A 15167-nucleotide genomic window follows, 5' to 3' on the forward strand; every position below is an offset into this window, starting at 1 on the left:
ATTTCATAAGAGAAAAATATACAAAACAAGGTCAGTGTATATACACATAGCCAAAAAGTTTTGCATTTCCTCTTTTCACTCTTTTCTAAGTGCTGAAAAGTACTTCTAAACTTTCAAAAAGTTCTTAAAAGTTTAAAAAGTTTTTTTTCTGTCTTTCTAAAAAGTTCTGAAAACTTTTTTCTCTTTTTCTATCACTTTAACTCTCTCTAAAAATGTCTGGCACAGGCCAAAATGTTGATCTGTCCAAACTTGCATATGACCACCTTAGCTGGAAAGGAGCAAGGAGTCTCTGCATAGAGAGAGGTTTGAGTGTAGGGAAGAATCCTTCCTTGGAACTGTTAATTAACATGCTTAGAGAACAAGATAAGGCTATAGGTGCCCCATCTGTTGAAAAAGTACCTAATAGTTCCCAATCTGATTCAGGGACTCCCCCAGGAAAAGATTGAGGAAAGAAACTTCCTAGCCTGCCCATTACTAGACAGTCTAGCATAGTTGGTAATGATGATGAGCCACACCATACAAATAGTGTTGTCTCACATCATAGCAAAAGCATTTATTCTCACCATACTGGTAGTAATGTTTCTGTTAGCCAAGCTGTTAGGGTGGCTTCTGTAAGGGACAGGTCTCCTTCTGTTCATTCCCATCATACCTCTGTATCTAGGAATGTCCCTCCCACCAACCCTGATGACAGAATGTTAGAGAGGGAACTCAATAAGTTGAGGGTGGAACAAACCAGACTGAAGCTTAAAAAGCAACAGCTGGATTTGGATAGACAGTCTTTTGAACTAGAGAAGGAAAGACAGAAGTTGGGTTTAGAAACCCATGGTGGCAGCAGCAGTATTCCCCATAGTCATCCTGCAAAAGAACATGATTCCAGGAATCTGCACAAGATAGTTCCCCCTTATAAGGAGGGGGATGACATTAACAAGTGGTTTGCTGCACTTGAGAGGGCCTGTGTTGTACAGGATGTCCCTCAAAGGCAGTGGGCTGCTATCCTATGGCTATCATTTAGTGGAAAAGGTAGGGATAGGCTCCTTACTGTGAAAGAAAATGATGCTAATAATTTCCAAGTTCTTAAGAATGCACTCCTGGATGGTTATGGCTTAACCACTGAACAGTACAGGATAAAGTTCAGAGAGACCAAAAAGGAGTCTTCACAAGACTGGGTTGATTTCATTGACCATTCAGTGAAGGCCTTGGAGGGGTGGTTACATGGCAGTAAAGTTACTGATTATGACAGCCTGTATAACTTGATCCTGAGAGAGCATATTCTTAATAATTGTGTGTCTGATTTGTTGCACCAGTACTTGGTGGACTCTGATCTGACCTCTCCCCAAGAATTGGGAAAGAAGGCAGACAAATGGGTCAGAACAAGGGTGAACAGAAAAGTTCATACAGGGGTTGACAAAGATGGCAACAAAAAGAAGGATGGTAAGTCTTCTGACAAGGGTGGGGACAAATCTAAAAATGAGTCTTCCATCAGGCCCACAAAAACACTCTGGTGGGGGTGGTGGGCCCAAATCCTCTTTTAATCAGAACAAGGAAAAGAAACCATGGTGCTATTTATGTAAAATAAAAGGCCATTGGACAACAGATCCCAGTTGTCCAAAGAAAAGCACCAATGCTCCTACCACTACAACCCCTACTGCTACCCCTAGTGTCCCTACTAATAGCAGTGGTGGTGGGAGCAAACCTACTAATAGCCAATCCAAGGGAGTAGCTGGGCTCACTATTGGTAACTTAGTTGGGGTTGGCCTTGTTAGGCAGGCCACAGAGGCTGTGTTAGTCTCTGAGGGGGCTATTGATTTAGCCACCTTAGTTGCTTGTCCCCTTAATATGGATAAGTACAAGCAGCTACCCCTAATAAATGGTGTTGAGGTTCAGGCCTACAGGGACACTGGTGCCAGTGTGACTATGGTCATAGAGAAACTGGTCCACCCTGAACAACACCTACTTGGTCACCAGTACCAAGTAACCGATGCCCACAACAACACACTTAGCCACCCCATGGCTGTTGTTAATCTCAACTGGAGGAGGGGTTACTGGTCCAAAGAAAGTTGTGGTAGCCACAGATTTACCTGTAGACTGTCTACTAGGAAATGATTTGGAGACATCAGCTTGGTCAGATGTGGAGTTGGAGGCCCATGCAGCAATGCTGGGCATCCCAGGGCATATTTTTGCTTTGACAAGGGCTCAGGCCAAAAAGCAAAAAGGACAGGGAAGCTTGGATCCTGGAACAATGGACCAAGTGCTCCCTAAAGCTAGGGCTAGTAGAAGCAAACCACTTCCTACTATCCCTCCCTCTACAGTGGATTCTACTTCTGAGGAAGAAGAATTCCCTCCTTGTGCAGAACCTACACCAGAGGAGCTGGAAGCAGACACTGCTGAGCTTTTGGGTGAAGGGGGGCCTGCCAGAGAGGAGCTGAGTGTGGCACAGCAAACCTGTCCCACATTAGAGGGTCTCAGACAGCAAGCTGTCAAACAGGCTAATGGGGATGTCAGTGACTCTCACAGAGTTTACTGGGAGGACAACCTCTTGTACACTGAGCATAGGGATCCTAAACCTGGAGCTGCCAGGAGATTAGTGATTCCTCAGGAGTACAGAAAGTTCCTCCTAACACTGGCACATGACATTCCCCTAGCTGGGCATCTAGGACAAATGAAAACTTGGGACAGGCTTGTTCCCCTGTTTCATTGGCCTAGAATGTCTGAGGACACAAAGGAATTTTGTAAGTCCTGTGAAACCTGTCAAGCCAGTGGCAAGACAGGTGGCACCCCAAAGGCACCCCTTATCCCACTGCCTGTGGTTGGGGTTCCCTTTGAAAGGGTAGGGGTTGACATAGTTGGCCCCCTTGACCCTCCTACTGCTTCAGGCAATAGGTTTATGTTGGTGGTAGTGGACCATGCCACAAGATATCCTGAAGCTATTCCTTTAAGGACCACTACAGCACCTGCAGTGGCAAAGGCCCTCCTGGGAATATTTTCCAGGGTGGGCTTCCCAAAGGAAGTGGTATCAGACAGGGGAAGCAAATTCATGTCTGCATACTTAAAGGCCATGTGGAAGGAGTGTGGTGTAACGTACAAGTTCACAACACCCTATCATCCACAAACAAATGGACTGGTGGAGAGATTTAATAAAACTCTCAAAGGCATGATTATGGGTCTCCCTGAAAAACTCCGCAGGAGATGGGATATCCTTCTACCATGCCTCCTTTTTGCCTACAGGGAGGTACCCCAGAAAGGAGTGGGCTTCAGCCCCTTTGAACTTCTTTTTGGACACCCTGTTAGGGGTCCACTCACACTTGTAAAGGAGGGTTGGGAACAACCTTTAAAAGCTCCTAAGCAGGATATTGTGGATTATGTACGTGGCCTCAGATCAAGAATGTCTGAGTACATGAAAAAGGCCAGTAAAAACCTTCAGGCCAGCCAAGAGCTCCAGAAGCAATGGCATGATCAGAAGGCTGTTTTGGTTCAGTACCAACCAGGACAGAAAGTGTGGGTCTTGGAGCCTGTGGCCCCAAGATCACTCCAAGATAAATGGAGTGGACCCCACACAATTGTTGAAAAGAAGGGAGAAGTCACCTATTTAGTTGACTTAGGCACTGCCAGGAGTCCCCTTAGGGTGCTCCATGTCAACCGCCTGAAACCCTACTATGACAGGGCTGATCTCACCCTGCTCATGGCAACAGATGAGGGACAGGAAGAAGACAGTGATCCTCTACCTGATCTCTTCTCTTCCACAGAACAAGATGCTCTTGTGGAAGGTGTAGTTTTGGCTGATTGTCTTACTGCTCAGCAGAAAGACCATTGCATAAATCTCCTAGATCAATTCTCTGAACTCTTCTCTACTGTGCCAGGTACCACTTCTTGGTGTGAGCACACTATAGATACTGGAGAGAGTTTACCTGTCAAACGTAAGATCTATAGGCAGCCTGACCTTGTCAGGGACTGCATAAAGCAAGAGGTCCAGAAAATGTTAGAACTAGGAGTGGTTGAGCACTCTGAAAGTCCATGGGCTTCTCCTGTGGTACTTGTACCAAAACCCCATTCCAAAGATGGAAAGAAGGAAATGCGGTTTTGTGTAGACTATAGAGGTCTCAACTGGGTAACCAAAACTGATGCTCACCCTATACCCAGGGCAGATGAGCTCATAGATACACTGGCATCTGCCAAGTATCTAAGCACTTTTGATTTGACTGCAGGGTATTGGCAGATCAAATTGTCAGAAGATGCTAAACCTAAGACTGCATTTTCAACCATTGGAGGACATTACCAGTTTACTGTAATGCCTTTTGGTTTGAAAAATGCACCTGCCACTTTTCAGAGGTTGGTGAACACAGTCCTGCAAGGGCTGGAAGCTTTCAGTGCAGCATATTTGGACGATATAGCTGTCTTTAGCTCCAGCTGGGATGATCACCTGGTCCACCTATGGAAAGTTTTGGAGGCCCTGCAAAAGGCAGGCCTCACTATCAAGGCTTCAAAGTGCCAGATAGGGCAGGGTAAGGTGGTTTATCTGGGACACCTTGTTGGTGGGGAACAGATTGCACCACTTCAGGGGAAAATCCAAACAATTATTGATTGGGTTCCCCCTACCACTCAGACTCAGGTGAGAGCCTTCCTAGGCCTCACTGGGTATTACAGGAGGTTCATTAAGAACTATGGCTCCATTGCAGCCTCTCTTAATGACCTCACATCCAAGAAAATGCCTAAAAAGGTATTATGGACAGCAAACTGTCAGAAAGCTTTTGAGGAGCTGAAGCAGGCCATGTGCTCTGCACCTGTCCTGAAAAGCCCTTGTTACTCTAAAAAATTCTATGTCCAAACTGATGCATCTGAATTAGGAGTAGGGGCAGTCCTATCACAACTTAATTCTGAGGGCCAGGATCAACCTGTTGCTTTTATTAGTAGGAGGTTGACCCCTAGAGAAAAGTGTTGGTCTGCCATTGAGAGGGAGGCCTTTGCTGTGGTCTGGGCACTGAAGAAGTTGAGGCCGTACCTGTTTGGCACTCACTTCATTGTTCAGACAGACCACAAACCTCTACTTTGGCTAAAACAAATGAAAGGTGAAAATCCTAAATTGTTGAGGTGGTCCATATCCCTACAGGGAATGGACTATACAGTGGAACATAGACCTGGGAGTAGCCACTCCAATGCAGATGGACTCTCCAGATATTTCCACTTAGACAATGAAGACTCATCAGGTCATGGCTAGTCTTATTGTCCTTCGTTTGGGGGGGGTTGTGTAGGAAAGTACCATCTTGCCTGGCATGTTACCCCCATTTTTCACTGTATATATGTTGTTTTAGTTGTATGTGTCACTGGGACCCTGGTAACCCAGGGCCCCAGTGCTCATAAGTGTGCCTGAATGTGTTACCTGTGTAGTGACTAACTGTCTCACTGAGGCTCTGCTAATCAGAACCTCAGTGGTTATGCTCTCTCATTTCTTTCCAAATTGTCACTAACAGGCTAGTGACCATTTTTACCAATTTACATTGGCTTACTGGAACACCCTTATAATTCCCTAGTATATGGTACTGAGGTACCCAGGGTATTGGGGTTCCAGGAGATCCCTATGGGCTGCAGCATTTCTTTTGCCACCCATAGGGAGCTCTGACAATTCTTACACAGGCCTGCCACTGCAGCCTGAGTGAAATAACATCCACGTTATTTCACAGCCATTTTACACTGCACTTAAGTAACTTATAAGTCACCTATATGTCTAACCTTTACCTGGTAAAGGTTAGGTGCAAAGTTACTTAGTGTGAGGGCACCCTGGCACTAGCCAAGGTGCCCCCACATTGTTCAGAGCCAATTCCCTGAACTTTGTGAGTGCGGGGACACCATTACACGCGTGCACTACATATATGTCACTACCTATATGTAGCTTCACAATGGTAACTCCGAATATGGCCATGTAACATGTCTATGATCATGGAATTGCCCCCTCTATGCCATCCTGGCATAGTTGGCACAATCCCATGATCCCAGTGGTCTGTAGCACAGACCCTGGTACTGCCAAACTGCCCTTCCTGGGGTTTCACTGCAGCTGCTGCTGCTGCCAACCCCTCAGACAGGCATCTGCCCTCCTGGGGTCCAGCCAGGCCTGGCCCAGGATGGCAGAACAAAGAACTTCCTCTGAGAGAGGGTGTGACACCCTCTCCCTTTGGAAAATGGTGTGAAGGCAGGGGAGGAGTAGCCTCCCCCAGCCTCTGGAAATGCTTTCTTGGGCACAAAGGTGCCCAATTCTGCATAAGCCAGTCTACACCGGTTCAGGGGACCCCTTAGCCCTGCTCTGGCGCGAAACTGGACAAAGGAAAGGGGAGTGACCACTCCCCTGACCTGCACCTCCCCTGGGAGGTGTCCAGAGCTCCTCCAGTGTGCTCCAGACCTCTGCCATCTTGGAAACAGAGGTGCTGCTGGCACACTGGACTGCTCTGAGTGGCCAGTGCCACCAGGTGACGTCAGAGACTCCTTCTGATAGGCTCCTTCAGGTGTTAGTAGCCTATCCTCTCTCCTAGGTAGCCAAACCCTCTTTTCTGGCTATTTAGGGTCTCTGTCTCTGGGGAAACTTTAGATAACGAATGCAAGAGCTCAGCCGAGTTCCTCTGCATCTCTCTCTTCACCTTCTGATAAGGAATCGACTGCTGACCGCGCTGGAAGCCTGCAAAACTGCAACATAGTAGCAAAGACGACTACTGCAACTCTGTAACGCTGATCCTGCCGCCTTCTCGACTGTTTTCCTGCTTGTGCATGCTGTGGGGGTAGTCTGCCTCCTCTCTGCACCAGAAGCTCCGAAGAAATCTCCCGTGGGTCGACGGAATCTTCCCCCTGCAACCGCAGGCACCAAAAAGCTGCATTACCGGTCCCTTGGGTCTCCTCTCAGCATGACGAGCGAGGTCCCTCGAATCCAGCGACTCTGTCCAAGTGACCCCCACAGTCCAGTGACTCTTCAGTCCAAGTTTGGTGGAGGTAAGTCCTTGCCTCACCTCGCTGGGCTGCATTGCTGGGAACCGCAACTTTTGCAGCTACTCCGGCCCCTGTGCACTTCCGGCGGAAATCCTTTGTGCACAGCCAAGCCTGGGTCCACGGCACTCTAACCTGCATTGCACGACGTTCTAAGTTGGTCTCCGGCGACGTGGGACTCCGTTGTGCGACTTCGGGTGAGCACCGTTTCACGCATCCTCGTAGTGCCTGGTTCTGGCACTTCTCCGGGTGCTACCTGCTGCTGAGAGGGCTCCTTTTCTTGCTCGACGTCCCCTCTCTCTCCTGGTCCAATTTGCCACCTCCTGGTCCCTCCAGGGCCACAGCAGCGTCCAAAAACGCTAACCGCACGATTTGCAGCTAGCAAGGCTTGTTGGCGTTCTTTCGGCGGGAAAACACTTCTGCACGACTCTCCATGGCGAGATGGATCCGTCCACCAAAGGGGAAGTCTCTAGCCCTTTTCGTTCCTGCAGAAACCTCAGCTTCTTCTGTCCAGTAGAAGCTTCTTTGCACCCGCAGCTGGCATTTCCTGGGCATCTGCCCATCTCCGACTTGCTTGTGACTTTTGGACTTGGTCCCCTTGTTCCACAGGTACCCTAGATTGGAAATCCACAGTTGTTGCATTGTTGGTTTGTGTCTTTCCTGCATTATTCCTCTAACACGACTTCTTTGTCCTTAGGGGAACTTTAGTGCACTTTGCACTCACTTTTCAGGGTCTTGGGGTGGGCTATTTTTCTAACCCTCACTATTTTCTAATAGTCCCAGCGACCCTCTACAAGGTCACATAGGTTTGGGGTCCATTCGTGGTTCACATTCCACTTTTGGAGTATATGGTTTGTGTTGCCCCTATCCCTATGTGTCCCCATTGCATCCTATTGTAACTATACATTGTTTGCACTGTTTTCTAAGACTATACTGCATATTTCTGGTATTGTGTATATATATCTTGTGTATATTTCCTATCCTCTCACTGAGGGTACACTCTGAGATACTTTGGCATATTGTCATAAAAATAAAGTACCTTTATTTTTAGTATAACTGTGTATTGTGTTTTCTTATGATATTGTGCATATGACACTAAGTGGTACTGTAGTAGCTTCACAGGTCTCCTAGTTCAGCCTAAGCTGCTCTGCTAAGCTACCATTATCTATCAGCCTAAGCTGCTAGAAACACCTCTTCTACACTAATAAGGGATTACTGGACCTGGCACAAGGTGTAAGTACCTTTGGTACCCACTACAAGCCAGGCCAGCCTCCTACACCTTGCACTCCCCAAGACAGAGAAATGGGCATGGAGCCCCCTGCAGAACCAGTGGGAAAGTCACCCACTCGAGAGACTGTGGCCTTGCACTCCCCAGCAGAGAGTAATGGGCATGGAGCCCCCTCCAGAACCAGTGGGCTTGTTCCGGTATTCAGCTTAGGTGCTCCCCACCCCGCGTCCCCCTGAGGTGCCTGCCCACTTGCAAACTGATGCCCCTGCAGAGTTCTATCCGGATTAAGTCAGGATTCAAGTTGGGCCTTGGTCTGTGCCCTGTGGCTATGTGGGCCCTCAGTACATTGGACTGGGCATTGGCCCTTTGTGTACATTTGTACAATTGGTTAATTTGGTAGCTGTTTATATCAATACATTCTCATTTCTGTATTCCTGTTGTCCTTGCATTATTCTGCCGGGTATCGTGTGCTATTGTTTTTCGTCTGCAGCTGGTTGTGGGTATGGTGTGTGTGTGTGTATGGTGTGTGTTGTGTGTGTGTGTCACTCTTGTTTTCCTCCCTCCCTCCCTTGTATGTTAGGTGGCTGTACTCACCGTCATCCAAAAGGATCCAGAAGCCAACATATGCAGAACAGTGAGGAGCTTTGCGATGGTTGGTATGTTGTAGGGAGTTTGCAGCCTTGCTGAAATGTCTGGTGCAGTCTGGTTCAGTAGGCGTAGAATGGACTCCTGGTTGAGCCGGTAAGTCCTGATGATGTCTTGCTCCCTGAGGCCAAGGTGGGTTGTCCTCTGTCGAGATATCCTCTCCTGCCTTCTGAGTTGCCTTTGTGGGTGCCGTGGAGGTATTTGGGATTGCTGTTGTGTAGGTGGAGGGAGCAGCTGTTGTTGCGGACGTCTGCGGCGTGTGCCTAGCTGGAGCAATATGACTTCCATGTTGTCCTGGAGGTAGAAAATGTTCCTTCTGTGAATTTTCCTTATATGGTGGTGTATGTGCCTCATTTTAACGCCTGGTTAGACTGCGGTGTTAAAATTTGACACAAAACGGGGTCAATGTCATTTTTGGGGTCCGCCTCCCACCCATGCATCATTTTTGCATTGGGGCATAATTATGGCGCTAGTAACTTAGAGTAATTTTATGGACAGGAATGCCTACCTTGCATCTCATTAATGCAAGGTGGTTTCACACATCCAGAAAATTATGTTAACTCCAATATTGTGACACTAGACGGGTCTAGTGTGAAAATATAAATGTGGAGTTAAGTTTGCGCTGAATTTACGTAAACAAAATGACGCAAATTCAGCACAAACAAAATATAAATATGGCCCTGAATGTTTTCAAAATGCCCCATTTATCATACTTTGCAAGGTTTGATAATGTTCCAGGTAACACACATTGTAAGCTTCCATATTCCACACTTTTAATTTATTGTTTTTCATACTATCCCAGCTATAACATTGGAATTTTCCATGAATTTCCAACATGTACTCTTTTCATTTACCTGTTATGCTAGAGCTATACACGCATTCTAACATGCCCCATGAATGCAGTTCCAAGCACCCTATACAAACTTTCTGTAATGCCCATGTCAAGGCAGGCAAACGTGAATAGCAGCACTAAAGGTGTACTCCAGAAGTAACAATAGAATTACAGTGGTATTCAGACTATACAGATAAGTCCCACCAAAAGAGATAATTGAAGTAGGTGTCATCCACAAGATGAGTGAGGGTGTAGGGGTGGACTGAATATTACTGATACAGCTGGATACATAACTAGATGCAGGCTCTTAGCAGGACTTGAATAAGAAGATAAGACACTGACAACGGAGATCGATGTGTCAGGGTCGTGCATGCAGAATACAGGCTAGGAAGAGGAGTACTATGTAAAGGATTGACCAGAAAGAAGCAGAATACTGAGGCAGGAGATAGGGAACAAGCAGCAGGACATAGAAGACAGCTCCTAAAAGCTTTGGGTACTTCATTAGCAGTTGTAAACTGAAGGAGCTGCAATCACCACCCCTTACATACTCTGAAATCAATGTTTTGCCATTGGAATGTGCACAGCATGCCTTATGCAGAGTGCACATGCGCAGTAGAAGTAGGCTGCACATAGTGACTATCTGCATTAGTTAAGGGTTGTTCTTAACTAGTAAAGGTGCCATTCAGACCTATCAGAGATGTAAACAGATGCACAGCTTTTTCTGTGCTTCAGTTTCATCATTGCGCCATTCAGGCAACGAAGTATGGATCAACTAAAGTCCTTGCCAGTAAACACTAATTCTCGCTTAGTCTTGACAACGCAATTAGCATGAATTTGCTGTTTTCAACAACACTCTAGCCAGCACACATTTGAAGGCTAAAAAGTGTTAAAATATTCATACTTTAACAGTTATCCAGTGGTGGCTCATCTGTTTGGGCAGAGGAGCGTCGCCCCCTTCAGCAGCAGAAGCTGCAAATCTTTCACAAGGAAGGGACAATAGGGACAATAAACTATGTTTATTGTCCCTACCTTGTGAAAGGGGCGGGGCCATGGGGTGACGAGCAATGAGGGGAGAGCACTGTGCCCTCCCCTCACTGCGCATGCACGTTTGGCCGGCCGTCTCGCGCCGGCCAAACATACATGCGTAGTAGGCTCTCTCCAGCCCGGCAACACAGTTGCTGGGCTGGAGAGAGCCTGCACAGGTTCCCAGTCTGCCTGAGAGCGCCCTAGCTGGGCGCTCCCAGCTAATCTTGACGCTGCTCTGAGCAGCGTCAGGATTGTCCGCAGGGAAGGCTGGGAGCCTGTGCCTGCACTGCAGGATGGAAGAGAGGAGTCATGCGGCGAGAAGCGACACAGAGGTAAGTGTATTTTATTATTTTTTTAATTAAAATTCCTTTGCCAGCCCCCCCCCCATCCTCCCCCCGCGCACCACCCTGCCCCGTCCCCTGTAACCCCAACAAGCAACGACTGCAGTTATCCACTATACCAGAGCAGAGACTGCTTGTAATTTTCCATAAATCTACTGGTGTACATAGGTCACACATTCTGTACGGCTGCAGTATGTACAATCTGTGATGTTTATACAGTTGAGATTAGCACAAATATTCCCATTTCCAATGGGGTTTTATTTTAAGTTCCTACCTCCGTTATTTTCTAGGGGAAAGTGTTGCTGTACAAATGATTGGCCATGTGTGGTGCTGGACTTACTACTGTTCTGGGTTTTCTTTTTAGGTAGTAATTTACATGCAGAGTTTGCAAATACCAAAAAGCAGTCAACTTACTCAAAAGTCGAAGTTACCTTTGTGAATCAGTTCCAAAATCTTCAAGCATTTCCAAATTGTTCCCAATTATTTCTGACTTTACGTGATTTAAAATATAACCTTTACCTTTTCTTCTTTTCTTAAAATTGAGCAGAGCCCAAGCTCCTCGTACGTTGTCAGCTAATGGTTGTCAGACTTTGCCCAGTTACTAGCCTATGATGTGTTTTATTGTCAATTATCATCAATTTCCGAGGAATACTGTTAATGTGCAAGTCACATAAACATTAATTGCGTTCACTCTTGAACTAACTCATCATTTAATATTTTTGAAAACACACTGATAACAGATATGTTTGTATGTGGTTCAGCTGCTACACACAGATAGTGTGCATTGCCCATGGAAGGTTAGGGGCCTCTGTAATAGGATACTAACATACGCAGTGACTTACTGAAGTTTAAACTTATTATGAGCCATTGAGTTTGAAATTTGAAAAAATCTAATGTATTCGTGTGTTTTGTTTAACAGGCAGTTTTTATCAGGAAACTGTTAGAGTATTCACAAGCCCTGGAATCAGACATTCTTCATGGCCTCATCATCACTTTGGGCATTATCGTCGTAGAGCTGATTCGTTCTTGGTCATTCGCACTTAACTGGGCACTAAATTACAGAACAGGAGCTCGATTAAAAGGAGCTGTGCTGACTTTAGCTTTTAAAAAAATTCTGAAATTGAAGAACTGCAAAGATTTGAGCGTCGGCGAAGTAAGTGATACATTATTTGCTTTGATTTGTTGTGTAAACTTGATTATGCAGCTACTTAATTTGGTTACACGGCAATCCAAAATTATGCAAATTGGGGCATTTTGTAGACTGCAAGAACTAACCTACCATTTTTAGCACCGCCACCCCTACTGTTGCATTACCTTGTCTCCTCTACTCAGGACCACTGAAATTATGCAGCGAGGGAGGACGATTTTATGCAGCAAGGCTGATTAAGTTATGCAATAAGAAAATACAAATGATGCAGCCTAATACGGCACATTATGTGATAGTATTACTTCATTATTTTGCCATTTTGTCCACATGTTAACATTGTTTTGGCAAAGGTTTGACCTCATTTCTACCAGTTTAACATCCAAAAACAGTAATAGGCAATGGAAAAATGACCAGGCAACCTTTGCATAGGGCCTTCCATTTGGCGGCTACACAGGTGACCCCAGTTTTAGTAACGTTTGACAAGTTTGAGCTAGAAACAATGTTTTTTGTCAAAATGAGGGCTCTAGAAACATTCAGACTGTTGTTCCTTGACCCTCCAAATTGTTGCTATTGTAGATCTAGCTGTTATTGATTTAGTCTCATCAGCATCTGGCAGAAGGGAACTAGCCTTATGCAGGATCACAATACGCCCTGTAGTGATTTGTAAATAATAACTGGAACTCATTACTGATGAGAACTGCAGTTCATCAGTGTTCAGAGTTTTGCAGCCTGCTCTGCTGAGAGAAATGCCTTCCTGAACTGTGCATCAAGGACTGCTACTAGGACCTGATTTATTGTTGCATGACGGATGGGGGAATTTTGGACATTTACTGTCAAATCCAACTGCTGAAAGAGGTTGATGCGAGCCGCTCTGAAGTCAATGGCTTCTTCTGAAAAAACCTCTATAAAGCAGTCGTCTAGGTACGGGTACACTTGGTAACACTGTCTCCTTAGGAAGTCTGCCACAAGGTTTAGGTCAGTAGTTCTTAACCTTTTAATTTCTGTGGACCCCCCACCTAATTATTACTGTTTCCCGGGAACCACCACTGACTCACTATTGGAATCTGATGACCCCTACTGAGTCATTACTGTAAGTCAAGGGCACTGACCTAATCATTTTGAATGATTTGAACCACTAACCCAATACACAAGAATACAGAAACAATCATTCGGCCAACAAATACACAAGTGATTGATTAAATATTTTATTTAATTCACAAATTTAAAACAAAATCCAACTTTTAATTTTGATGAGAAGTTTGGAGCTTTTTTAAATTCAATTGAGGCCACTCATTGGCCATACTGTATTTCGTTTGATGCACTTGCATTGCTCCCACGAATCAATCTTAGTCTATTAAGTAACTTTTTAGCCTCTAGATTCAAATACCTTCACATTTACAGAATGTTTTAAAATTTTCGGTTTTACATTTTATTTTTATATTCATGTACACTTTATGACTCTGTTAATATTATTTAATTATCTAAGCATTCGCAGACCTCCAGAGAAAGCTTTGCAGACCCCCAGAGTCTCCAGATCACACATTAAGAGCCACTGGTCTAGGCAGCTTCTGAACATTTGTGGGATGGATTTCAAGGCGTCCACGTGTGAGGTTTTACAGCCTGCTTACTTACCACTTATTGCCCATTATGCTGACTGGTGGCGGAAGCCTGGCGGTGGCGGCGTTTCCACCGTGGCGTCTCTGCCACGGTCATAATATGGCAGGCGGACCACCACTACCGCGGTGGTCCACCCACCATCGTGAGTCTGGCGGTCCATGGACCGCCAGACTAATAATGAATCCCTTTGTGTCGAACCCAGCTGGCAAAAGAGGTTGATGCAAGCCGATGGGGAGTCATGAGCTTCTCCTTCTGAAACAGCTTTCACAAGCCAGTCGTCTAGGTATGGGTTCATATGGTGACCCTTTTGCTTTAGGAAGTCTGCCACTTTGTGCAGTTTGTCAATATATGTGGGATGGATTTCAGGCCGAAAGAGAGCACTTTTTTTGTAAATCTTTTTATTGACAGGTTTGTAAAAAAACAAGTACAAATTATATTTGTGCACTGGCATTTCTTTTAATTGTACCATTGTTTCAATACCCCACTTTCCTGATAATAATTCCTCCCCATCACATAACTCCAACAACACTGGTAAGTGAAATCATTGGACCCAGTCACTACTGCACCAGGCCAGAGGAGGCAAAATCATTACAAATGCTTCCCCTGTAGGATTTCCATTTTCCCCCATTTTTAGGGGCAATCTCAACCCTCAAACACCACCCTTTCTGCCAAGAAAGTGAGTATTTTTAACCAGGGCTGGACTGGCTACCATGCATTTTGGTGGGCTGACAGGTTAGGGACTGCTGTGCTGGGGACGTGCCGGCCAGGTTCCTATTTGCAACACTTTTAAATAAACAGTGCAAAAATAAATGTTTTTAAAGTACAAAGCACACTTTAAAACCCTTTTGGTTTTCATGGATGACCAACACAGGCACCGGTGTGGGAACCCAGCCCGACATACTGACAACATCTTTTTCCCACAGAGATCTGGCCCGGGAGTAGGCCACCCTGCCATGAGGGCAAGTTTGAGGGCCAAGTCAAGCTGACGGAACCTGTCTGGTGGGAGGACCTCAGCGACTGTACTGGGGCCTGAGTGTGGATGTGCCCTTTGGGTGATTTCAGGGAGCTCCCTCACACGCTGCAGTGGCAAAGACAGTGTAGGCCACTCTGCTTGAGCAAAAGACCAGCTCGTTACCTGAGGCGGCTCCACAACAACCAGCGGAGCCTTTGAGAAGGACTGGACTTTATCCTGCCCATTCCCACCAGTACGAGAGGTGAGGTGGTTGCATGGGCGATTTTCCCTTACATAACAAGACTGCACATCAGGAGTGGAGAGAGAGCCCCCAAATTTGAGGTGGACTGGAGCATGCCCAGGTGCATCCCCCCAACCCCTTTAGAGGCAATTGCAGCTCCCCCGACTTGGGCCCC

General features: G+C 46.0%; 1 protein-coding gene across 1 annotated transcript in view; it reads left to right on the top strand.

The window, feature by feature from the left end:
• Positions 1-15167, top strand: part of LOC138249528 (ATP-binding cassette sub-family C member 5-like) — a 2567733-nt gene that overhangs the window by 582557 nt on the left and 1970009 nt on the right. The window contains exon 4 of the mRNA XM_069203478.1: positions 11955-12188. Within this exon, the coding sequence (XP_069059579.1) occupies positions 11955-12188 (234 nt within the window). The remainder of the gene's footprint in view (positions 1-11954; positions 12189-15167) is intronic.

Source organism: Pleurodeles waltl, chromosome 8 (genome assembly GCF_031143425.1).
Source record: "Pleurodeles waltl isolate 20211129_DDA chromosome 8, aPleWal1.hap1.20221129, whole genome shotgun sequence".
Classification (NCBI taxonomy): Eukaryota; Metazoa; Chordata; class Amphibia; order Caudata; family Salamandridae; genus Pleurodeles; species Pleurodeles waltl.